General features: G+C 43.4%; 1 protein-coding gene across 3 annotated transcripts in view; it reads left to right on the top strand.

Moving 5' to 3' along the window:
- RUNX1 (RUNX family transcription factor 1) overlaps nt 1-16660 on the top strand; it is a 247159-nt gene extending 230499 nt beyond the window's left edge. For all 3 annotated transcript variants that reach the window (XM_053564974.1, XM_053564976.1, XM_053564975.1), the window contains 2 exons: nt 5687-5848; nt 12542-16660. In XM_053564974.1, coding sequence (XP_053420949.1) covers nt 5687-5848; nt 12542-13011 — 632 coding nt within the window. In that variant the 3' untranslated portion in view covers nt 13012-16660. The remainder of the gene's footprint in view (nt 1-5686; nt 5849-12541) is intronic.
- Nucleotides 16661-26836: the final 10176 nt, after the last annotated feature.

Here is a 26836-nt window from a genome sequence, read left to right on the forward strand (position 1 = left end):
TTCTAATGCTCTTCCTTGATGTACTTCTTTTAACATCTTTTGCAGGGCAAGTCTGCACAGCCTATGAATTATTTCACTTTTGTTTACAGAGAATGTCTTTATTTCTCCTTCATATTTGAATGATAATTTTGCTGGTTGTAAAATTCTAGATCAGTGGGTTTTTTTATTTCAACACTTTATTTGCTCTCTTTTTGTTTGCATGGTTTCTAAAGAGAAACCAATATAATTCTTATCCTTGTTCCTCCCCAGATGAAATGTTGTTTTTTTTCCTCCCTCTAATTTATTTCAACATTTTCTCTTCTCTTTGGTTTTTTTGCAGTTTGAATATGATATACCTAGGTACACATTAGGTATTTGCTTTCCCTGATGTTCTCTGAGCTTCCTGGATCTGTGGTTTGTGTCTGTCATTAATTTTGGAAAATTCTCAGCTACGAATATTTCAGATATTTCTTCCACTCTGTTTTCTCTTTCTTCTTCTTCTGGAATTCCAATTACACATATGTTATGCCTTTTGAAATAGGTATAACATTTCTTGGGTGTTCTAGCTTTTTCTTTCATTTTTCTCTTTACCTTTTAGTTTGGCAAGTTTCAATTGTCAGATCCTCAAGTCCGTTGATTCTTTCTTCAGCCATATCCTATCTATTCATGAGCCCAGAAAGAAGCTTCTGGGCTTCTTCTTTTCTGTAGAGTGCTTTTCATTTTTAAAATTTCCTTTCAAGTCTCAGCTTCCTTCTCCCTACTTAACATTACCCATCTGTCTTTATGTGTTGTCTTATGTTTCCTGTAGAGCCCTTAACATATTAATCATAAATTCCTTGTCTGGTAATTCTAAAATTTGTGTCACATCTGAATCTGGTTCTGATGCTTGCTTTGTCTCTTTAGACTGTGTTTTTGCTTGCATTTCTCTTGTAATTTTTTGTTGAAAGCTGGATATGGCGTATCAGGTAATAGAAACAAAGCAAACAAGGATTTGTTGTGAGTTATTATGTCCATCTAGGAGTTGGGGTGTGTTAATGTTTGCTATAGATGTCAGAAAATTCTTCTAGTACACTTGTTTTTGTTTGGGCTTCTCTATAAACTCCTCCTTAAATAGTCTATGTCTTGAGGCTCTTTCAGCAGTAACCCACTGTTATTTGATACCATGAGATCTGGTGGACTTCCTGAATGAAAAGCCCACAAAAGTCACCTCTCCTGAGACGATAGCCCCAGGACTTTCTTACTCTCAATTTTTCAAAAATACCATTAAGTATTCCCATAAGTTTACAGATTCAACAGCTTTTGCTCCTAGTAAACAGACCTCACTATGATTCCATTTGCCTGCCTCTCAAGATTTGGGGGTGACAGTTTGCCCTATAACTTCAATTCTGTTGTGGACCCAAGAAAAGTCATGGATTATTTCAGTTTGTTCAGCTTTTTTGTTATTGTAAAGTGGAGAGTGATGACTCTCAACCTCTTTCGATTTTGGAGTTGAAACTGGAAGCAGCTGGACATTTTGGCATGAATTATTTAATGGGGTCATTGTTGACTCTGGAGATGTTTTAACATTGCTACATCAAAAGATAAATGCACTCTACTTTCTTATCAAATGATATATGCCATGAATACCTCTGAGCTCAGTCCTAACCTTAACCTTATCTTATCCCTAATTTCCCATGTCAAATGGAAGGGAATGGGATTCAGGAATATGAAAAGGGGGCTCTGTTTCACCCATTATTTGATGATCAAAATGTTGATGATCACAAAATGGCCACAGTAAAGTGGCTGCATCAAAACATCATTTATCCAGGAATCAAAAAGGAGGAAGAAAGGCTCAAGTTTAAATATTCTAATCCAGTATGTCTTTTAATGGAAACATGAATTGGCTAAGATACTGAATTCTTGCCTTCTCCATCTTTACCCCAAATTTCCATTTTCCTTACTCCTTTACCATTTAATCACCTGAGCCCATCTCCTCTCTAGTCTGACAAGCACGGCTGTCAAGTCTCCAGCTGTGACACAGTATTACACAAGCCTCACGCTGGAGCAGGTGTGGTCTCACCAATAAAAATCAGGCAAGTCCTTTGACATGGGTTTCTAGTAACATAATCATAAAGGTTACTCAGACTTATTCAGCATTTACTATGCCTAGAAATTGTGATACTTGCTTTACATCTAGTTTGTATCACTTATTCCTCACTATTACCCTTTGAAGTCAGAAACTGTGAATCAGAGAAAATGAAGTGACTTGCTCAGGTCATACACTTAGCTTACGGTGACAGCAAGAGGCAAAGTGAAATCTGTCCATGACTTAGTCTGGTGCTTTCCCTAGTCTGATCCTCTCAGAGGCAGAACATAAGCATGTAATAAATACTGCAGGGCTCTTGTTTCTACCTTGGGGACAGCTGTTTGCAAGTCCAAATTAGGCAGCTTATCTATCAGTTAGCCTGGATATAGCCCTCGTCCCCCAGTAGCTGTAACTGCAGAAGGCAGAAACCTTCCACTACTAGCGAATTCACATTCCACTCACTATGTGGATTCACATATTTATTTTGTGGACCTAATACAGTAGAAATGTTGATTGGAAAAGTAAATACATGAACAAGCAAATAACTTCATGAACCTAATGAATGAGTGAGTGAATGAACCAACACTTGGTATGATGATTTAAGCAACAGGAAGAACCCTTCTAGGCCTCACATGGTTCCAGGATCTTTGCAGAGCACAAGTCTCAATGGGCAGGGACCATACTGGTATATTCATCCCTTTGTTACCAGGGACATAGTATGTGCCTGGCATTTATTATAGTACATTTACACAGTAAACATACCATAAATGTTTGGTTTTTGATGCACTGACTTATCAATTCCTCCAAGAATAAATGGCTCTATGCCCTGGGCAATGACTGACGTGGTTCCCTTCCTTAGCCTATGGCTGTTTCTGGATAACTCCCCTTATCCCTCCTTACTTCCTCTTCCCATAATACACGAATTCATTGTTACAAGCACCATTCTTCACCCACTACTCCACACCTGACCATTCCCTGGCTCTGCTTAATGTGCCAGTACATACAGGGTAAACAAAGAAATACCGGGTAGGATCTGCTAGAATCCTGTCCTGTCACCACTGGGACAGATTTAGAGACCATCTCCTTTCAGAGATGAGAGTAAGAAAGGGTCACCTAGTGGCATCCCACACAGACAGGCTCAGGGCCCACCTCTCCTGCCTGTCAGTCCACAAGGCGGCCCACAGCACGGCCTTTGCAAGTTCATGCTGGCCCCATCAGAGCAAAGATGGTAACTGAATATTAAACCCATAATGCATCATTATCTGGCTTTTTTTTTATTTTTATTTTTTTATTAATAATGCAAGTAGAAGGAGAAAATGTCCAAAAACCCTCATGCAAGGCTTACCATCACCACCTCCTGGCCCACCACTGGCAATGAACCCAAGCACAGGTCACTGTGATGGCATGAATGAAAACTGATGAGAGAAGGGGTGGGCTTCTGGATTTTGGAGGGCCCTCCCCAAGCCCCACCCCTACCCCTACCTTGCTCCAGCACCTGGAAAGCTGAGTTATGGTGTGAAGTAAGGAGAGTTGTTCACCTCTACAGCCCTGTGTTTAGGAAGAAAAAACTCATAGAACTTGGACTTTAATCATAAAGATCATTTTACTAAAGCATATTTTTAAAAGGCTGTGAAATATTATGCAACGTTTGCATGGTTTAATTATGAGTTTAGAAAAGCCTAGCACAACTTTTTCCCTACAGTAAAACATGACAGTGCATGAATCATGGCATAGTACTTTATGCTTAGTGTGGTTTTAGACATGGGGTTGGGGTGCTAGGCTGTCTACACAACAAGGCATGAATTACTACACCGCAGTTCACACCCCGAAGGGCTTTATGACAATTATAAAACCTCTTTTGTTTGCTTTTTAAATGATTAAAATATTAGAGTACTATACATTCACTTAGTGAAGGTGTGTATCTAGAACATAACACATGACTTATAGAAACTATGTGATTTTTCTTTTCACTTGGAGCAAAATACTTGAAGTAGCAAGGGAATTCTGAGCCGTCTGCTATCTCTGCCTCCTTTCAGTCACTGAAAACACTGTCAGCTGTCAGAAGACACAGAATCTTCAGCTGTAGTTGAACATTTATTTTCTGCTGAGTTCAAAATGGACCAGCTCCCTTACTCATTGCCATCTCTAAATCCTCTAAAATTTGGAATGAAATGAAGACTTTTTAAAGTATTAGATCTCAAAGATCCAAGTTAAAATATTTGCCCAGAAACTGTCAGATTTTTTCAAACTTAAAAATCTAGCTATTTCCTAGGAGAAAAAAAAAAATGAAAAGAAATGCATCCATGTGAGCTGGAGAGGCTGTTAGGGTAAGACTGGCGAGGAAGACTGGGGTCTCCAGATGTCTGGTTCTGTTGTACTCTGTGGCAACTTCAAAAAGGTAAACAGAAAAGCAAACTTTAACTGCTGGAAATAAAAACCCCAGAGGGGCCAGATCTGAATATTTTACAGTGAGCAGGATGTGCGTTTCTTTACGTCATGGCCAATAGAAACCTTACACTCGCTATTTCCTAAAGACGCTGCTCTTCCTAGACGCAGATCTCCCATGACCTTGAAGCTCTGGCTGTGGAGACCCTTGGTAGTCACGGGAGTGTGCTGTTATCTCTGTCTACAGAGAGGCTAAAACACCAAGAAAAAATTAATGTTTACCTCTAAAGAAACATAAAACTCTTGTTTAGTGAGAAAGTGTCTCACTTACATTTCCTTATACATTTTTCCTAAGAATAGAGGTAGGTTGCCCCCACCCTCCTTTTCATCTGCAAACAGTATGATGCTTTTAAACACTAAGCCTCCCGTGAACTCTGGAGTCAAATGTACAAAATCCATTTTGTCTAAATATTTTTAAGTCAGGCTTTTATCTCCTCTAGCCAATGCCTCTTGTAACAGCATACTTGCTCAAAATCTGGCCTTTAAAAGGTACAAACTTAAAGTTTTAAAAAGGAATAAGAGGCCCGGGTGGATAAAGCCAGGCCTACGGCTCAGTTTGAGAATGAGTTTTTAGGTCTCATCGCCAGTTTCCCAGCCAGCCCTTCTTTCCTATCATCCTTAGGGTAAAATTCACCTAAATAGAATATGGGAACACACCGAAGGAATATTTTTGCCAAAGGTACCAAAAAAAAAAAAAAAAAAATCCCCAAACCCTATATTCTTTCTGCTTACTGGATACAGGTAAGCAGGTGATCGCTCCCTTGAGTTTATAAAATGTTTCTGATGATGATAACTGTAACTATTAGTCAAGCTGAAACAGTCTGAGTAGTTATATTACACTTGACTCATCAAGTCCAACAGTCTAGCAGTCTGAACACTTAATGCTTCTACCATGGAAGCATAATCCGCTCCTCTCATTTTTCTTTGGGCAACTAAATAAAATCTTTGGTAGGAAGAGTTAGTTATCAGATGAAAATCTCCAAGAATGAAACATAAACAATATTTCAGCATCTTTGGGGGAGAAACCATCCAACAAAGAAAGACACTTGGATTTGCATAGGCTTATCAAACGCTAGTCATCCACGTGCATACATGTATAACATTTTAACAGAGGTTACTAATTTCTTATTGAAAGACTTTTTATTTCTTAAATCCCAACACATTGTACATAAAATTGACCTCCCTGATTCTCTGCAGATACAAGGCAGATCCAGCCGTCCCCACCATGGTCCTACGATCAGTCCTACCAGTACCTGGGATCGATCGCCTCTCCTTCTGTGCACCCAGCAACGCCCATCTCACCTGGGCGTGCCAGTGGCATGACAACCCTCTCTGCAGAACTTTCCAGTCGACTCTCAAGTAAGCTGCTTGAAAACACATTCTTTGCAGCCAAGCTGAAATGGAAGGTTCAGGAGACTAGAGGAGATGGGTGAAGGAGTTGACAGAACATTATTAAATTGAATAAAACATGGTTTATAGACAAAGCTACCTATCTCTATTAAGTCCCACGCCCATGTACTGATTTGTGTGTGTGTGTGTGTGTGTGACATTCAGAGGCAGAGATTATGGATGTGGAGGCAGAAGTAGCTTGCAGAAGTGGATTCTTTGGGCATTTAGGGGTTGCTCACATTTGGCAGGAAGGCTAGTATCTGAAGGGTTAATACTATAAAGCCAAAGTAGTTACCTTCTAGGGCCCAGGATTCCAACTGAATTCTAAACTGATGGGACTGGTCCATCTGGTGATGATGAGTTTTCACAGATCTCTTAAACAGCACAGGAATAAGAAGTAAATACTGTTGTCCGTTAGTACCCATGGGGGACTGGTTCCAGGATCTCCCACAAGTACCAAAACCCAATGATGCTCAAGTCCCCTCTATATAATGGTATAATATTTGTTTATCACATGAAGACTTCCTCCTGTATACTCTAAATCATCTTTAGATTACTTATTATACCTAATGAGGTGGAAAATGCTATGTAAATAGTTGTTATACTATATTAAGGAATGATGACAAGGGGAAAGTCTGCACATGTTCAGTACAGACAACAACCAGCTTTCTTCCCAAGAGTTTTCGATCAGCAGTTTCTGAATCCATGGATACAGAACTCTGGATACAGAGGGCCAACTCTATACCCCAAATTTCTAACTGTGAGCTGTTCATCCCGAGGTTAGAGGAATAGCGTCAAAAGCTCAGGTGTCATGGTTAGCATAGTTGTTGTTAATACGCGCTCATTAAATATTAGTCATTTAAGCTGTGAGCCCTTTGGGCTTGGCGCTCACCTTTGCTCGTGGGCAGGGAAGTCGGAGTTATAGAGAAAAATTCCTTGGTTGAAGGCAAAAGAAGAAACTTAGTGTTTGGGGCTTTGAAATTGGAGCTGGCCCAAACTGTGAAATACTTCACAGAACCTCAGCATTATGATGCCTGCAAACACACTTGCATGTGCATGGGGGCAGTGGGTTTTGCTTTTCAGCTCTTGGGATCAGATTATAGCAGATTAGGGGGCAGTCAAAGGGCAAAGAAGTCACATCTGCCATTTTACATGTTGTGTAATGTTGTGTTTTCCAGACAAGTGTGATTACTTGAGGTTTCACCAGACACCTTAGCCGCTGCTTAGAGCTTTGTAGAATGCCTTCCCAGGGCTGCTATTTTTTTTTTTTTTTTTTTTGCAGTTTTTGGCCGGGGCCGGGTTTGAACCCACCACCTCCGGTATATGGGGCCGGTGCACTGCTCCTTGAGCCACAGGCACTGCCCAAAAAGCTGCTCACTATTGACCTTTTGGGCCTAATAATTCTTTGCTGTGGGAGTCCATCCTGTGCATTGTAGAAGATTTAGCAGCATCTTGGTGACCTCTAGATGCAAGAGGCCAAAATCAGCACCTTCCTCCCAGTTATGACAATCCAAAGTGTCTCTGGACATTGCCACATGTCCCTTAAGGGGCAAAACTGCCCTCAGTTGAGAACCACTGCCTTTTGTATTCTTGGGAGCTATAGTTAAACAGGAAAGCCCACTTAGGTGCTCAGGGTCCACACTGGTTTTGGACATTAATGCCAACATTTTCACAGCACCCCCTAGTCTAAGGAGTTGCAGGAGTAGCACAGGTACATGGCATCTGTTCAGCTTGTGGTTTCTAGAAGCCTGTTGCTCAGGAACAGAGTTGGACTCCAAAGGCACTTGCCAGCTTTTACTGATTCTTCTCAGCGGCACGCTCTGCCCACTGGCTGTGGTCTACATCTGAAACTGTTCTCTTTGGAAGTGTCCCTGCTGTGGGCCTGTCCCTGACTTGGTCACCACCTAAAATCAGCACCTTATAGTCTGGGAACTGGAGGGGCCAGCTCCTCCTGTTGACCAGTGTTCAGATGTCAGGGTGACTTTTTTCAAAGGAATGATGAACATGTGTATTCCAAAATCCCGTATCACAGTTACACTTGTGAATAATCTGGACTTCAATCCCCCAAGGAGTAAGGAAGGACATTTTATGGCAAGGGAGTATGAATTAGATAAAATCCATGTCCTTTTCAGCACCCAAAATGATCCTCTCCTGTCTTGGAGGAAGGACCAGAGAATTCCAGAGAACAGCAGGGGGGACTGCTCTTCAACTTGGCAGAACCCCCTCTGAGAAATCAAGCCTGGAGCACAGGCCTGAAAAGTGTTGTCATAAACCTGGAGGCAGGAGGGGGTTGGGACATAAAAGGAAAGTGGCTGCCTGGCCGCCAGCTTTGAGAACCTGACACTGCTCTGTGGCTGCTTTACCTTTTAATCCTACTCAACAGCTCTGTGTGCTGCCCCTCTCCCCGCCCCCAGCCCCACCTGGGCTTCCTTCTGCACTGGGACTTGGGCTCTGTCTGTCTCTCTATCCTTTGCAGACAAACTCCACACCTTGTCTGAAAAGAGTTGTCATCTAAAGGTTTACTTTTCTTTTTTTTTCCCCCTCCTTTAAAAAAAATTAGCATTTACCTGCCAAACTGGGCGACAGACAGCATGCATTAATCTGAGTCATGCAAAAGATCCTTTTAAGGCAGCCATTATCTGCTCAGGTTGTTTAATCCTTCAGGGCCAGTGGGAGGGGCTCTGGAGTGGGGCTGCTTTCATCCACCTCAAGCTGCAAAGTGAAGACTTGAGCTGTCATAGCAAATATTTAGCCCCATCAAGGGGGAAACATGTCCAACCAAAATACCTGAACCTCCTAATCCCCAGATTTCCTACTCTTAAAAAATTCCCTGTGAATATCAAGGGTCCACCCCTCTGCCCACGCTGCTACTGAGTAAGGGGGCATCAGGCCAGCCAAAAGGCTAGATGAGCTCTGGCCAGATGAGTGAATTGTGCGTTACCAGTGGGTCTTAATAAGGGATGTCAGACAAGACATAAAAATGAAAACCAGTATTTGAATAGATCATTTGAATCAGAGCATATCTAGAGGACCTAAGTGGTTTTATTATCAAAATGTGTGTAAGAAGATAATTTGACCAAATGGAAGATCTTTTGTAGTCTGATGTTGTTCAAGTGTAGACAGAATAATAATCACAGGCAATGTTTCAGATCTTTCAGATGTTCTGTCCACAAGTCAAAGAACTATTTTCCCCCGACAGCTGAGACCATAACATCATTCCAGTACTTTCACCCATGACAAATCACGGGCTCACTCTGGATTCCAGTAACTTGGTACCATCACCACATTACCATGTAGTAGTTGGAACACACTGGCAGAGCATGTCCAGACACTGCTGTGAAACAGGGTGACCTTTCATTCATTTTCCAGGGGATTCACCTTTTTGTCTCAGGGCAAATGAAGCAAGAGAAATAATGGGCAGAGTCATTTTCTTATGTCCAGAGGATTGCATCAGATGACAACAAATTGATTGTATTTGCCTAATGCTTTTCCTCCTACCTCGGCTTCTCCCTAGACCACATAAATCTAACTGGAATAATGGAGTAAAGCTTCCTGTTAACTCTCAAATATGTCACAGCTCTCCATGTAAGTGAAAACAAGTGACACACAGCTTGCTCACAGATGGCCCCAGCAAGTGGGCAGGGATGAACCCTGTGGAATGAGGTGTGGCCTGGCTTGAGAGTGAGCTAGAGAGTGGCCAAGGAAGGGCAGCCCCAGAACCACTGTCAGTTTACAACTTTCTCCCTGCCCACATGTCTGACTCGCTTTGAAAAGAGTAACAGGAGTGTTTGTTTGAAAGGCAGACTCCTGGTTTCCTCATTAGTGGAGGGATTTGCTACAGACTTCGGCTGTTTCTGTAAACTTTAATTACCTCTCTGATGAGAAGTATATCCCCTCATCACATTCACCCCGAATGTACAGAAGAGTTCATTTCTGCAAAATGTGCTACAGCAATAAAAGACATTTAGAGGGAGGGAGGGGCATGGTCTGGGGCGGGGGGACCACACCACACTAGCTCTCCCTGCTGAAATATGAGGAAGTTGATCAACTGCCGATGCCTTCCAAAAACAGATTAATCCACCCTGGTAGCTTTCCTTTCAGAGCAAGCTTTTGGATCTGTCAAGTTTCTCTTCCAGCCAGAACTCAAAAGGAGACAGGCCACATGCCATCTGAGTTTAAGAGTTATTTTATATGTTGATTTGAGAACTTCAAATTTTAAAACACTGAATTCTCATGCTTCTGCTGTTTGTTGCTGTCTCTGGATTTACTGATATAAAGATTATAGTCCTAGCCTGGTCATTTAATGACTAATTTGGAGGAACTAACACTACCCCACGACACCATCCTACTTCTGCAGTGGTGGTTCTCAGACAGGGGTGACTTTGCCCTCAGAATATCTGGCAATGTCTGGAGACATTTTTTGGTTGTCACAATAGGATAAACGGGATGCTGCTGGCACCTAGTGAGTAAAGGCCAGAGATGTGCCAAACATCTCACAATGCACAAGGCAGTCCCCCAACACCCTAACAAATAATTATCTGGCCCCAATTGTCAATAGTGCTCTGTTGAGAAACTCTGATCTACAGGACAACAGGGCGCCCAAACCTTCTAGTAGTTCCCAAGAGCATCTGTAGGTAAGAAAAATTCAGAAGGAGACAGTGAATCACAGGACCGCCAAATAAAGTTTATGAAACTGTCAATGCACAATCCTAACAAAATGAATTTTATAGACCAAGCTTTGTCACTCCTGGTGAAATTTCAACATGTACAAAAATGGAGTAGAAAATTCAAGGTCCTATTTCCATTCGTGTTAACAAACCAGTGAAGCACACATTAGAGAATACCAGCGAAGCACACATTAGAGAATACCAGCTGGAACTGAGGCTATAGCGTCTTTTCTAAAAAAGTAGTTAAAGGAAGATACAAGGACAGAGAAGAGAAGGGAAGATACAGGGAGAGAGAAAAGAATGATATTCACAGACATTCACTCCACAGTCACTACTGTGCCACACATTAGGTTAAATAATAGGAAATGACCAATTTTTGAACTGTTCAAGACCTAAAAGAATGGCAATTTTCTATAACTTAACCTAAATATATGTGCAATGTCTGATACTATTAATATTGTAATATATTGTATAACTTTACATTAGTAATTATACAGAGTTTTAAGTTATCATATATTATGTTACTATCACAGATAACATTATTATTGGTATATTAGTACATTGATTAAATACAGGGTCAACAAACTTTTTTCTGTAAAGAGCCAGAGAACAAATACTTTGGGTTTTGTGGGCCCTATGGTCTCTGTCATGACCATTCAACTTTACAATGGTAGCTCAAAAGCAGCCATAAGCAATACATAATGAGTCTGTTTTTCAACATATGTATAGACAATGAAGTTTCAATTTCCTACAATTTTCACATCAGGAAATTAGACTTTTTTTCAGTTATTTAAAAAATTAAAACTCGGCAGTGCCTGTGGCTCACAGGAATAGGATGCCGGCCCCATACCCCGGAGGTGGCAGGTTCAAACCCAGCCCTGGTCAAAAACTGCAAAAAAAAAAAAAAAATTAAAACTCATTCATACCTCCTAGAAAATACAAAAACTGGCAACAGCTAGATTTGGCTGGCAGGCTGCACTGTGCCAACCCTGGGAATATATCAATATTTGATTTATATGACATGTATTATAGTGTATCTATCATATTATATCTATACCATATATTATACTATGCAGTGTATTTCATATATCATGTCATATTAAATCACATGATAGTCTATATTACTATCTTCCACTACTGAACAGTATCATACCATCCTCCTGGGCAGGAGCGTTCTGGGTGGTCCCCCATTTTGGGGGGCAGCAACATTCTGAGTAGACCCCCATGTTTCAGGGTGGCAGCATTCTGGGGAGTTCCCCATATTCTAAGGAGGCAGCATTCTTGGTAGCCCATCAAGTTCCTGGGTGGTTAGCTCTCTCGGTAGCCCCCACCTTCGGAGGTGGTAGCATTCTGGGTAGTACCCATCTTGTGGGGGGCAGGATCCTGGATAGCCCCACATGTTCTTGGGCAGTAGCATTATGGGTAGTCCCCCATCTTCATGAGAGAGAGTATTCTAGGTACCCCTTCACATTCTAAGAAGGGCGCATTCTGGGTAGGCCCCCACGTTGTTCTTGGTGGCAGCATTCTCTGGGTAGTCCCCCACCTTCCCGGGAGAGGGTATGCTGCGTACTCCCCAGCATTCTAAGAAGGGAGGATTCTGGGTAGGTGCACATGCTCTCGAGCAGGGCCCTTCTGGGTAGTCCCCCATCTCCCGGGGAAGGGGCATTCTGGGTAATCCCCCATCTCTCGGGGAAGGGGCATTCTGGGTAGTCCCCCACCTTCCGGGGCAGGAGCATTCTGGGTAGTCCCCCACCTTCCGGGGCAGGAGCATTCTGGGTAGTCCCCCACCTTCCGGGGCAGGAGCATTCTGGGTAGTCCCCCACCTTCCGGGGCAGGGGCATTCTGGGTAGTCCCCCACCTTCCGGGGCAGGAGCATTCTGGGTAGTCCCCCACCTTCCCGGGTAGGAGCATTCTGAGTGGCCCTCCCACGGGCTGGTGGAAGCGCCTCTCCTCCCCTGCTCACGACTGACGGAGTATTTTCTCGCCTGCCCCGCAGCGGCGCCCGACTTGACGGCCTTCGGTGACCCGCGTCAGTTCCCCGCGTTGCCCTCCATCTCCGACCCTCGCATGCACTACCCCGGCGCCTTCACCTACTCCCCGACGCCCGTCACCTCGGGCATAGGCATCGGCATGTCGGCCATGAGCTCGGCCACGCGCTACCACACGTACCTGCCGCCGCCCTACCCCGGCTCGTCGCAGGCGCAGGGGGGCCCCTTCCAGGCCAGCTCGCCCTACCTGTACTACGGCGCCTCGGCCGGCTCCTACCAGTTCTCCATGGTGGGCAGCGAGCGCTCGCCGCCGCGCATCCTGCCGCCCTGCACCAACGCCTCCACGGGCTCGGCGCTGCTCAACCCCAGCCTGCCGACCCAGAGCGACGTGGTGGAGGCCGAGGGCAGCCACAGCAACTCCCCCACCAACATGGCGCCCTCGGCGCGCCTCGAGGAGGCCGTGTGGCGGCCGTACTGAGCGGGCCCCGCGCGGGCCGGCCCCGGGCGGCCGCCTGCGCCCCCGAAGCCCGTGCAGTTCGCCGCGCCGCCGGCCTGTCGCAGAGTTTCCAGCCTGACGCGACTTGAGGGTGTCCGCAGACCGCCGCCGCGCCGACACGCTCTGAAGCAAACAGGAAGATTCCCAGAAGGAAACTGTGAATGCTTCTGATTTAGCAATGCTGTGAATAAAAGAAAGATTTTATACCCTTGACTTCACTTTTTAACCAAGTTGTTTATTCCAAAGAGTGTGGAATTTGAGTTTGGGGAGCGGGGGGAATGCAACTCGTCCTGTTCGGCATCTGATTCTTATTTGTAATTTTCTTTTCCGCACCTTATAAATTGCAAAATGCGTATTTGCATTTGGGTGGTTTTATTTTTATATATATACCTATAAATTTGAGCTTGCTTCTTTCTTGCTTTGACAATTGAAAGAAATATGATTCCCTTTTCTGTAAGTTTTATTTAACTTTTCTTTTGGACTTCTCTGTAGGTTTTTTTTTTTTTTTTTTTTGAGAAACAACTATAGCTTTGGGTCATTTTTAACTACTGTATTCCCACAAGGAATCCCTAGATATTTATGTATCTTGATGTTCAGACATTTACTTATGTGTTGATACTTTTTTAATTATTTAAATGTACTTATATTAAGAAGAAAAATATCAAGTACTACATTTTTTTGGTTTGTTTTTTGGTAGTAGCCAAAGTTAAATGTATCACTTTGAAGAAGGCTGGAAAAAAAAAAAAGGATGGTTAATGTGATCACTTGGTTATCCAGAAGTATTGTTTACATTAAACTCCCTTTCATGTTGTACAAGTTGGTAGCTAATGCTGCGGTGTTTTTAACAGGATATTTAGATACTGAGGGCCACTTCAAGGATCAAAATTATGGAATTTTCTGCCAGGCTCAACAAAAGTTCTCATATCTGGCTCTCCCTTCAAACAGAGAAGGCCAAATCTTGTCCCAAAGGGTTCAGGCAGGTGCCAGTGATTACACCTTTGGAAAGAATTTAATTTCTACCTGGGGATTTGCTCACTCAATGGCCTTGTGATAATTTCATGTATGCTTTGTAACAACACATCCAAAGTAAACTGTGTAGAGGAGCATCATTTACATAGGAACCAAGCAAATGAATTTAGGGGCTAGAGTTGTAGCAATTTATGGGTCCCCCAGAAGCGGGCCTGAAGGAGCCTACTTCTCTCTGTATGCCTAAGTGGAGAAGCTTGGGAGAACAAGGTCCCACCTGCCCAGGACCCAAATCATCCCACGCTCTCTCTCAACACCGTCTTTGTGTTGCTTATACCAGACTGAGCCCTACCCTGTGGGGTGTGTGCACTTTTACCTGTGCACCAGCATGACAGGAAAGATTCATGTCACTGCTGTCCATGGCTACAATTCAGAGGTATCCAATGTCACTGTAAATTTTATGGCACTATTTTTATTGGCGGATTTGGTCAGAATGCAGTTGTTGTACAACTCATAAATACTGCTGATTTTGACATATGTGTGCTCAAAATGATCTGGTTGTTATTTAATGTACCTCTTAAAAATTAGTTGAAACGATTTCAGGTCAACTCTGAAGAGTATTTGAAAGCAGGACTTCAGATCAGTGTTCGATTTTTATATTATAAATTTAAACATTCAAATTAGACGAATCTTTGGCTGCAGGCAGCAAAACAGCTGGACTTATTTAAAACAACTTGTTTTTGAGTTTTCTGATATATATATATATATATATATTGATTATTTGTTTTACACAGATGCAGTAGCACTTTGGTAAGAGTTAAAGAATAAAGCCGCTTGTGTTGTCAAGGCGTTCTTATCTAGAGAAGAGCTATAGAAGATCTTGGAAAAACTCAGAATATATTTATTTTCATCTGAGACATAACTCTCTCCACAATTCAGTTTCATATGTTATTCAGTATCACATATTTGCAGCTAAATTACCATCAAATCTCAGAAAAATTAAAAATTTAATTTCCAAAAAGGACCATTAGCCCATTTCCCCCCAAAATGAACTTAAACATCCTTTCCAGCACACATTGCCATATCTGACCTGAGAAAATGCTGGGGGAAAATGAAGGAAAACATTTCTATTTTTCAGTTCAATTCTGGTACCCGAAGATCTTCTAACTCAAAACCAGCCTAGTGCCCCACAAGGGAAATCAGATACTCTTTCACATTGAACCTTCACTCTTGAAGCTATGTATGGAGACAGCTTGTCACTTTGTTGTAGACTCCCTGGTTTGGTCATTCAGAGCTTCACAAGCTCTTACCAGCATACATTGTATTGAATTGTTTCAGAAAAAAAAGTCAAACCTTAGCTATTTTGGAGATGGGTTTCACTGAATTTTATTTCCCTGGAGGAATTGTGTTTGTTGCCTTTAGCATTCTTTTTGAATGAAGGTGGTTTTTTTATTCCTTGCCTTAAGGTAAATTAAGGTATTCATGAGACCTTCAAGTTGATCATGTAATAATTGGATGTATCTGGGAGCACTGGTCCAGGAGAAGAAAGATTGAATAAGCTACTTCTTCTGCTTATTCATATCTTATTTATGATTTTAACATGGACACATACTTCCGTTTTTTCTGTTTTTCTCAGTATCTAAAATACATTTCTCCCTCTCTGCCTCCCAATATCTCCCTATTTTTCTCTCCCCTTTCTCCCACATTCTGTTAAGGAGCTAGCATATACCCCCACCCCAATACCAAATGTCCACAACACAAGAGGAACATGGTGAGCCGGCCTTTCTCCTGGATAGGTTTCTTCCAGCAGAACAGAGGCATCACCAACCTTTTTGGATCTGCTTGATCCCAAACTCAGCAACAACGACCTTCCCGGGCAAATTACAATCAGTGAGTAAATAGCCTTTCTACTGCTGAGGGTTTCTGTGCAGACAATCAGAAATGCTCTGATTGGAAAGGAAATGAATGGTTTCACTCAAATGTCCTGCAATTTAGGATTGGAGATCTCTGTCTTGAAATACCTGTTTCCTTGGGACATTCCGTCCTGGTAATTTTTATTTTTGTTGGTTTTTATTTTGGGGGGAATGATATGTTTGGGGGCCTTTTATACATAAAAATTGGTTTTTCAGTAATCTCAGAAAATATTTTTTACATCTGAACAAAATGCCTTTTTGTTTCCCCCAGCATATACATTTGTTTGGGGGGGGGGGGTTTGTTTGTTTGTTGCAAATATTTTTCTCCCTTTTAGGCAGGTCAGTATTGATGAGACTGACTGTTGGCTTTTTTTTTTCCCAGAAGAGTTGCATCAACAAAATTAATTGTATTTATGTATGTAAATAGATTTTAAGCTTCATTATAAAATATTATTAATGCATATAATAACTTTTTTCAATTTTTTTGTGCGTGTTTCTAAGGACCTTTTCTTATGTTTGCTAAATACTGTAGGAAAAAATTGCTTCTTTTTACTTTGTTTATTTTAGACTTAAAAACAAGCTACTTATTCACTTTTGTAAACCGCTAATCGCATGGTTCCAAGTTTTTTAAAAGTTCATTTTTTGTTCTAGGGGAAATGAATGTGCAAAAAACAAAAAAGAATTGCTGGTTATTTGTGTTATTCTGATGTATAAAAATCAATGGAAAGAATAAATAAATTTCCAAATTGAAATTATAATATAATACAGCTATCAAAAAAGCAACAGGAGACAGTCATACTTAAATAAGCCACATAGTGTGTACTTGTGTGGCAATTACTAGGTCTTGTCACAAAGCATCCTGAAAATTTCTGCGTGGGTTTCAGTCTTGCTGGTAATAACATTATCAAACACTTCCTGAAGGAGAACTGTCAAACTTGTGTCTTAAACCAGATAAGATTTGAGGGAATACCCCAGAACCCCTCCCCACAACCTCCAAGGTGTTTTTAGACAGCACTGAAGAACAGGCACTCTGTTGAATGCAGTCCACTGTACACAGTCAGGGCAGCCACCTCCCTCCCTCTGGGAGGGTTCGTCATGCCCAGCCTGTGCAGGGCAGCTGGACTGCTGCTGCCCAGGTGCCACTGGACCCTTACTTTCTTTGCACCACAGTTCCTTCTGTAAATCCAATGTTATAACGAGTGTGAACCGCAAATAAACAGCTTGACAAGTACATGACACCATATCAAATTGCTTTTGTCTTTCTCTGAGCTGGAGGCCGGGGAGCCAAGTGGAGCCCACTGCAGCACACTATGAAGGCACCTCTAAGAAACAGCAGCAGGCTGAAGCTGTGCCCTCACTCCAGGCCATCTAACATACCCTGGCTTCTGAGGGTAGAATGGCCAGGGAAGGCCCAGGTTCCTGGGGGCTGCTGCTTCACATATGAAGGAGCACTGAAACAACCTTTCGTGCATGTTTTTTAAAAACGGAAAACTGAAACTAAAATGAATTACATGAGATCAGCAAACACAAAGTGGAACTGGTGTATGTTCACTCTGGGGCCGGTCACTCCCATCTGCCTTCATTTCTCCCAATTACAGGAGTCAGGTTTGGGTAGTAGTTGGAACTTTTATAAAAGAAATTCTCCCTTCATCACTACACCTATGCAAAATATTGTTCGTATTTCACTCTCAAGACTCTGTGTGTGTGTGCGTGCGTGTGTGTGTGTGTGTGTGACCCAAGTCAACTTCCAACGACCAGTGTCTAAAGCTTCTTCCACTTCTGTCACTGCCATCTCATGGAACCTCATGACTGATCTTCAGTGGTCTGCAGGGTGACCACAGGAAATGGCAGGACTAAAGCAAGTGGGGTCAGCAAGAAAGGAAGTAATCTGACCCAGGAAGTAATGGGCAAGGGGTTGGAATGGGGGGGAAGTCAGGTTAGGTGTGCCCATGGCCAAGCTCAGGAACAAGACAACAGAGACTCTCCGGGTAGGTGTTCAATTGCCTCCGTCCACAGCAGTTTGTGAACCAAGCTTTAATGTCAAAGAGATTGTGTGCCTTCTGACAAGGTCAAAGTATTTCAGAGGAGAAATCTAGGCCTGAAGAAGAAAATAACAACAAACATTTGCACTTTGACGCTGACCTTGATCAGATGTCTTCTCTGTAAAGTTATCCTCTTACTTCCCCCTCTATACTGTCCTCTCTGGAAGGAAGTCACTATGTGTATTTAAGAAACGCAGAGTTCTTTCTGCTCTCCCTCCTTTTAGGAGGCAGGAGTTCTTGGCTGAGAACACGGGGATAGCTCCCATCAGCAGGCCTCATGCTGTGTGGGCTGCAGAAACCAAGTGGCCAAGGGCTCTCTGTGCTCCAGAGGGGACAGGCAACTCCTCCCCCTGATGCGGTGCACCAGCACCTGGTCTCCATCCCTCCACTTTAGAGAATCCAAAAGTGAGTGGGCTCAGGGTTCCAAGAGCAGCTCTATGATGCCCAGTCACGTGGGGCCAGTGCCTCTCTTTGTTCAAGACTAAGCTTTCTCTCTCACCACTGATGATGTGGATAAAATCCTTGCGAGAGTATCTGAATATGGCTCAAGATTCCCAGAAATCACCACCATTCTTTTTCTTTCAGGTCTGAGATAGCTAGCTGAGCTTTACCTTATGATCTCAGACTTCCCCCACATCTTTGTTCAAAATGAGCTGACCCTGTACTCATGACCAGACTCACCCGAGCTATCAAAATTGTAGATCCCAGCATTTTTCTTTTTCTTTTTTTTTCTTTCTTTGAGACAAAGTCTTACTCTGTTGCCTGAGCTAGCGTGCTGTGTCATCATAACTCACTGCAACCTCAAACTCCTGGGCTCAAGTGATCCTCCTGCCTCAGCCTCCCAAGTAGCTGAGACTACGGGCATGTGCCACTACACCTGGCTGATTTTTCTATATTTAGTAGAGACAGGATCGTCTCTCTTGCTCAGGCTGGTCCCAAACTCCTGAGCTTAGGGAATCTACCTGCCTAGGCCTCCCAGAGTGCTAGAATTACAGGGGTGAGCCATGGTGCCCGGCCTAGATCCCAGAATCTTAAGGCAACTGGAAGGGAAAAATGTAACTCTTCCTCATGTATAAATGCCTCTCCCACCTCTTGGCGTTTCTCAGCAGACAGCTTTACCTCTTTCCTGACCAATAAGTTCCCATGTTCATTTTTCTAAGGAGGGAAAGGAGATGGCATGGAATGTGTTTACTGTCCCAACAGGAGGAGTGTTACTTGTGTGCCAAATTTTAATATTGATAATTAAATTCTGCATACCTCAAATTCTCCCTCTAGTTTCAATTTCATCGATGCTGTTATAAGGATTAATGAATGTTTTGAAAGCATTTTGAAGATGAAAACTCGTACATGCTCACCAAGTATGATTATTTATTACTATAAATAATTGCATCCAGCCACTATTCCACCCTCTCACCTCAGTGATTCTGTGAGGGTTTTTGCTGACAATTAAAAACAGTGGTATTGGGCGGCGCCTTTGGCTCAGTGGGTAGGGCGCAGGCCCCATGTACTGAGGGTGGTGGGTTCAAACCCACCCCGGCCCAACTGCAACAAAAATAAATAAATAAATAAAAACAGCACTGTCTCTCTTACAAAATGGCTCCCATTCATCAAAAGCTTATTCTTACAGTCATTCACTTATTGGTTCATTTATTCACCTGACACTCGTGGAGTGATGGACGTTGGGGAAGTAAGATGCTCACAAGTCCATGAACCAGGCAGAGAGCCAAGGCCAGCTTCCTGGACCACACTCGTATGAGGCCCTACCCTTACCCTTTACTTTATTGCTCTGCCATCTTCATCTTGACGTTCTTCATAACTTCATTAACAAGAGGCCTGCATTGTCATTTTGTACAAGACCCGTGCATTATATACACCATCTTCTTGGGCAGGTAAACAGACCACCAAAGTTTAGCATGTGGGATCATAACATAGATGTAAAAAATCCAGAAAGGCACTAATGAAATTCAACCTAAAAAAGTCAGGGGACACTATCATGAAAAGTGACATTTGCTTTCAAAAGACCGATAGGAATTATCAGGCTGAGAAAGGAGAAATGCAATCCAAAGAGGAGGGTATGGACCAGAAACACGCGTGGTTTCCTAGAAAGCACGGTCACACGCCAGGTCGACATGGAGGCTAAAGTTCTTTGCATATACCCCTGGGGAGAAATGTAAGAAAATGTTAGGAAAATAAATGAAGAAACACTGCACCTAAGCAAGCTAGAAATAATTTTAGCTGAAGGGTAACAGAGAGATAGTTCTCAGAGCTATGTCTGTCTCCAACATTATGTGTGCACACTTATATGTGCCCGTGGCACACACGTGTACACACACATGCACCCACCGTTTGGTCAGTTGCTTTCAGCACCCGGCTGATAAGGCCTAGGTCGTTGGAGCCACTGAACGCACTGGATTAAGATATCATGGGGATGAAATTCTGAGTTCAAATTCCTGTGAAAGCCCATTCACTTTGCTCTAAGTCATGCTCCCAAATTGCTTCCCAGCCCCAGGCCGCTGTCTCTCAACCATAATCCAAAACAGGGCTGGAAGAGCCTGCAGCCCCAGACAGTAGAAGTATTCCTGCATATGATCATCACCGTGTCAAAAGGGAGAGAGACAAAGTCACTGTTACAGGCTGAATAGTGCCCTCTCCAGATTCGTATGTTAGAGTTCTAACCCCCAGGACCTCAGGATGTGACCTAATTTGGAAATAGGGTTGCTGCAGATATCATTAGTTAAGATGATGTCATATGTAGTTGGGTGGACTCTTAGTCTAATATGGCTGTCGTCCTTATTAAAAGGAGAAATTTGGACACAAAAGCACGCACACAGAGAGAACACCATGTGAAGATAAAGACAGAGATTGGAGTGATGATTCTATAAGCCAAGGAATGCCAGAGACTGCCAGCAAACCATCAGAAGCTCAGGGAGAGGCCAGGAACAGATTCTACCTTGGAGCCTCAGAAGCAACCAGCCCAGCCAGCACCTTGATCTCAGACTTTTGGCCTCCAGAACTAGGAGACAATAAATTCCTGTTATATAAGCTGCCCAATTGGTAGCACTTTGTTAGGGCAGCAAACAGTCACAAACACATGAGGCTCCGGATTTTCCCCTAAGAGACTCTGCACTGTGGCTTGGAGCCCGGCACCCCGTTCCTGTCTCTGGTGCTGACCCTCACCTCATCTTTGCATTATTCCCCTGCGTGAAAAGGGTACAGCACGTACCATAGTTGATGTGAGCGTTTAAGCATCATGTTCGTCACGGACTTTATTTCCCAAAGAAAGGTCCTAGGAGGGGGCATGGTCCCCACGCTCCCCTCCCAAGCATCCCCAGTGTGTCATCCACCTGGCAATTCATCAGAGTTTAATCTTGGTTAGCTTGCCTTTGTCACCCTGCTCTCCCCTGTCAGCCCCTGTGCACTCAGGGAGTGCTAAGGAAATACCCTGTTCACTAAGCAAAATATAAGCAGTAGGATAAATCTGCTACAAGGAAGAATTTATAAAATACACTGGAAAAAGAATGGGGAATTGTTTCAGAACTATGCATAGTTTTCTCACTTAGCACAAATACAACTGAACAGCTACTGCGTAGGTTCCCTCTGAGTTGCCATCGTAAGTCTTTGCAATGAAACGTTGTCATCTGTGGGGATCAGAAAGCCTAAGAGAATGAGCCCTGCCACCACAGCTGGCTGGTTCCAGAAGTCCTTGTGTCTCACTTTCCCAATCTGTAAAGTTGGGAGAATAGGTTTACTGTGAGGTTCTTGGACTGGTGTTGGGTATGTAATACCTGCTCTAAAAAACGGCAGCTATCATCACTTGTCCCACAGCTTTGCAAGTGCGTTCTGTCTGCCCCTTCCTGGGGATTCCCAAGGGAGGAAGACCTGGGCGATGCCCTAGAATAACTCACACTGTCCCCAAGTTCTCACTCCAGAGACAAGCACTACATCCCTGATGGGAAGGACTCAGAAGCTCTGTGAGGCTGTCAGCACTGTGGGAAGACATCCATGGAGGACGTGCCCCTGCCGGCCACGCGGAGCTCCTCTGTCACTGATGGGGCTGTCCCCGCTGTTAAGTGGGAAAGCAGAGAATGCAACTGAAAACGGCCACATTTAGTGCTGAGAGTCCCACACAGCAGGCCCGGCTGGGTGGACTTTCATTCATTTTTCCAGGAAATATTCATAGTCTCTACTCTGTGCCAGGCACCGTGCCAGCCACAGGAGACACAGCAATAAACAACACAGACTCCCTTCCCTGCCCATGGGCAGGCGGACCCTAAGCAAATTAATCCGTAATATATGATCTATCAGATGGTGCAGTCACTTCCTAGGACTGCTCTAACAAAGTGCCATAAATTTGGTGGCTTAAAACAATAGAAATTTATTGTCTCACAGCTATGGAGGCCGGAAGTCTAAAATTAAGGTGTCAGCAAAGTTGACTCCTTCTGGGAGCTCTGAGAGAGATTTACCCCAGGCCTCTCTCCTTCTCTGCTTCCGGGGGTTGCTGCAATGCTGTGTGCTTCTTGCTGCTGTGGTCTAAATGCCTTCCCCAAAATGTATATGTTGAAACTTAATCACCCATATGATAGTATTTAGAGGTGGGATCATGAGGAGGTAGGAAAATTAAGAGAGTGGAGCCCTCATGAATGCGATTAGTGCTGTATAAAGGGTTGGGGGAACTGGCTAGGCCCCTCCGAGGCCCTTGTCCCTTCTGCCATGTAAAGACACCTCATTCTCCCCTCTGGAGGATGCAGCCACAAGGCCGCATCTTGAAAACAGAGACCAGACCCTCACCGGGCACCAGACCTGCTGGTGCATTGATTTGTCCCAGCCTCCTGAACTGTGAGAAAACAAATTTGTTATTTACAAATGATTCCGTCTCCACTATTTTGTTATAGCAGCACAGACAGACAGACACTTGCCTTGATGCATGCCTCCATCTCTGCCTTCTTCATTAAGGCATTCTCCCCTGGGCGTCTCTGTGCCCAGATTTCTCTGTGCTTATAAGGACAGCTGCTGGATTAGGCCCACCCTAAGCCAGTATGACCTTATCTAGGTTACATCTGCAAAGACCCTATTCCCAAATAAGGTCACATTCACAGGTGCTAGGAGTCAGGACTGGAGCATATCTTTTAGGGAACATAATTCAACTGACAAAAAGTAGGGAGGGACATGGCTGTGGATGGTAAGGGAGGTGAGGCACACCAGAAACGGGTGCTAGGGTCCAGGGAAGGGCTCCTCATGAAGATACTTAAAGGATGTAGGAAGCTGATACGTTTGAGACAAAGGGAAGCCCAAGGATCAAAGCCCCATGGCAGGAGCTTGCTTGAAGGCCAGTGTGGCTGGAGTAGAAGGAGAGGGCACCACAGAGGCAGCCGGGACGAGTCACACAGAGCTGCCATGCTGGGATTTTGTCTTTTCTTTCAAATTGGTGGGTTTTGAGCAGAGGGCTGAAATGAAGCAACCTACCAAGAAGCTGCTAGTGTACAGGTCATCTCAGTACACATCGGAAAGGGTGCCCCTTCTTCCAGGTGGATGCGACATTGCAGCAAAGCACGCGTGGATTTCAGTGAGTGTGGGTTTCAATCCCCATTCACCACCAGGGGCTACAGGTAAGAGATTATTGAAGTAGAGGAGATCAGAAGAGGCTGGAATCTGAATCTGTTTTGAAAGTAGAACCAATAGGATGTGCTGATGGATTCGATATGGTGTGTGGGAGAGAAAGGTTTGGAGCCTGAGCAATTAAGAACATGACATGGCCATTCCCCGAGATGGAATCTGGGGAGGGGTGAGTTTGTCTAGGGACCCCAGTCTGGTGGAGGGTCAGAAGGAGGGGAACTGATTTCTTTCAGATCCAACTATGGAGAATCCACCCAGCTGGAAGCTATGAGAGTTGAAAAACAAATTGTTCCACTCTTTCTGGAACTGCTGCTTGGGAGACGCATACATGGGTTTATAGGAAAGCAGTATTCCATCTTCCAACAAGTATTCAATGATCTAGAAGCAAAGATTTTGCAAACCAGAGGGACCCTGAACCTTCCTGCCCTAGTTCTCCCCATTGTCAACATTGACGGGTAAGGAATTTCCTCTTCCTTCCCCTCATTGCCCAAGGGCAGGCAGCCTCATGGCAGGGCCTGAGTGTTGGCTCCTCCTTCTCCCTACACCAGTTGGCACCCAAGAATGAAGAGAGGATTTCACTAAAGTCTATGTGTGCTTTGATTCTGCTCATCAAACAGAATGCCTCTGCATGTTAAACCTGAAAAATAATAGGATTTGTATAATTGAAATGCCTGTGCCTGCCTTCCACAGTGAACTTCAGAGAGGCAAAATCGCTGGTTGCCTACCCCGGTATCTGTTTTCCTCGTTAACAGATTCTCTTGTGGACACGACTGCCTGCATGAAAGACCACCTTCGCTTCCCAGCATCCTTACAGCTTGGTGTCCCATGTGACAAATTTCTAGCCAATGTCATCTAAATAAAGGTGCGATGTGGCACCTTCCAGAAACTTTCTTGAAAGAGAATTTGATGTGCATCCTTTGTCTCTCCTCCTTCATCTTCTTCCCCATCCCTGCTGTCCAGGACAAAGATGCTAGAGCAAGGACATTCCATTCCCAGGAGGGCAGATGGTGTAAGATGGAGCCTGCCCCCATGTCTTTGAGGACCCCCTATTCCAGCTCTTGTCTGACCATGTCTAGACTCATATAGATGAAATGGAATTAAACTTCCATCTGTCACACAAACCACTCATATATGGGGTTCTCCAACACTACAGGCAAGCCCAATTTTAACTGGCAGACACATAAATGTTTTCCATGCATCACTTTTGGTGGAAGCACTGACCAAAGGGAAAAGTGCTTTATTTTCTTTGAGATTCTGATTTTTCAACTTTCTTAAAGGTTTTTCATGGTATTCAGGGACCGCAAATTAATGAGGAAGGGGGAAGAGGTAGGAGGGTCACTCCAGCATCTAGTGGAGTGGCCATGAGGTACCACCACTGCTAGCTCACCCCCGGTCTGGCCCTAAGTTTGTAACAACCCCAAAATGTCTGGTTCAGTTTGTTGGAAACTACTTTGCCTGTGATCCATTTGCCTGATAGTCAGGTCCCCTTAAAATTCCATCTGACTTCTAAGGATTCTGCATTCTTTCCCATGTCCCATCCTCATTTGCCATCTTGCTTTTTAACTATTCAAAATATCTAAGGGCATTTCTTTGATAAGCAGTCAACAAATTTGCAGGGTTTTGTGGGTGAACAAATTTGCAGGGTTTTGTGGGTGACTTTTCAAAAACGTTTGGGATGTTGTCTTAGCCCATTCAGGCTGCTGTAACAAAATACCAAAGACTGGGTGGCTCATAAATGACACAGGTTTATTCCTCACAGGTCTGGAGCTGGGAAGTCCAAGATCAGGATAACCCAAGGATCCACTTCTGGTTAGGCTGCTGACTTCTTACTGTGTTCTCACATGGTGGAGGGGCTGAAAGAGTTTCCTTATCCTTAGACCTCTTTTATAAGGGTGCTAATCCTATTCATGAAACCTATGACCTAATCACCTCCCAAGAGTCCTATCTTTTTTTTTTTTTTTTTGAGACAAGAGTCTCAAACTGTCACCCTGGGTAGAGTGCTATGGCATCATAGCTCACAGCCACCTCTAACTTGGGCTCAAGCAATCCACTTGCCTCAGTTTTTTTCTATTTTTAGTAGAGATACTTTTGCTCAGGCTGATCTCAAACTTGTGAACTCAAGCTATCCACTCACCTTGGCCTTCCAGAGTGCTAGAATTACACGCATGAGCCACCGTGCCCAGCCCCCACCTTCTAATATTCACTTTGGGGTTATGGACGTCAAAATATGAATTGAGATGGTACACAAGCACTCACAATGTAGCAAGTGTCCTTTTTTTCTCTGTAAATAAATGAGACTTTTTGGCCAGTTTCTCTAAGATATTATTCTCAAATTTTAATCAATATTGGCTTTTTAAACTGAGTTTTATACAATTATGTTGCTTTGTTTCATGTTAAGAGCTTCCAAACAGATGCAAAACTTTCAAAAAGGTGAATTTTAAGAGAACTAGACATTAGATGATCAATCGTTAGGAGGGTTTTCTCTGAATTGGATCTGGGTGATATGATCACCGGAAGCTATGTTCTATAAACCTTATCAAGTGACTCCAAATCACAAGTCTTAGCTTCCACACCTGTAAGATACAGATTTTAAAGTGTCAATTTCATTTAACTATTGTGAATAACAAATATTTACAATAAATAGAAGGGAAAAGATGAAAAAGGAACACTGTGAAAAATGTTGGTGAGGATGAGGTAGAAGTATGACTCTCACACTTTGCAGGTGTTTAAGTACAAATTAATGTACCACTTTGGAAAATAAAAATCTGATATTAACCAAAAATCTGAATACATACTTACCCAAAGTCCCAGCATTTCCACTACTAGAAAAACAACTTCATAAACTCTCTTCATGTACACCAGAAGATGTGTGTAAATACTTATCATTGTCCTAGTAATAACAGCAAAACCTGGAAACAACCCAAATGTCCACAGCGAAAGGATGGATAAACAAGTTGTGTCACATTCCTGCAATGAAATACAGTGCACAGAGATAAAAAGGAGTAGACCACTATTGCACATAGCAAGATGAATTACGGCAAACAAGACCAGAAGAATACATAGAGTAGGATTCCATTTACATAAAGTGCAAAAGCAAGCAAAACTGAATAATGTACTTTTTAGGGAAGCATACATAGATTTTAAAAGAAAACCAGGGCAATGATTAACACAAAATGTAAGGTACCTAGTGATGTGCGGTGGCAGAGGGAGGGACATGTGAGAGACCCCGTGACACAGTTTTTCTGTTTATTAGCTTAGGTGGTAAATGTATGC

The sequence above is a fragment of the Nycticebus coucang genome, chromosome 16 (assembly GCF_027406575.1).
Source record: "Nycticebus coucang isolate mNycCou1 chromosome 16, mNycCou1.pri, whole genome shotgun sequence".
NCBI classification, from domain to species: domain Eukaryota; kingdom Metazoa; phylum Chordata; class Mammalia; order Primates; family Lorisidae; genus Nycticebus; species Nycticebus coucang.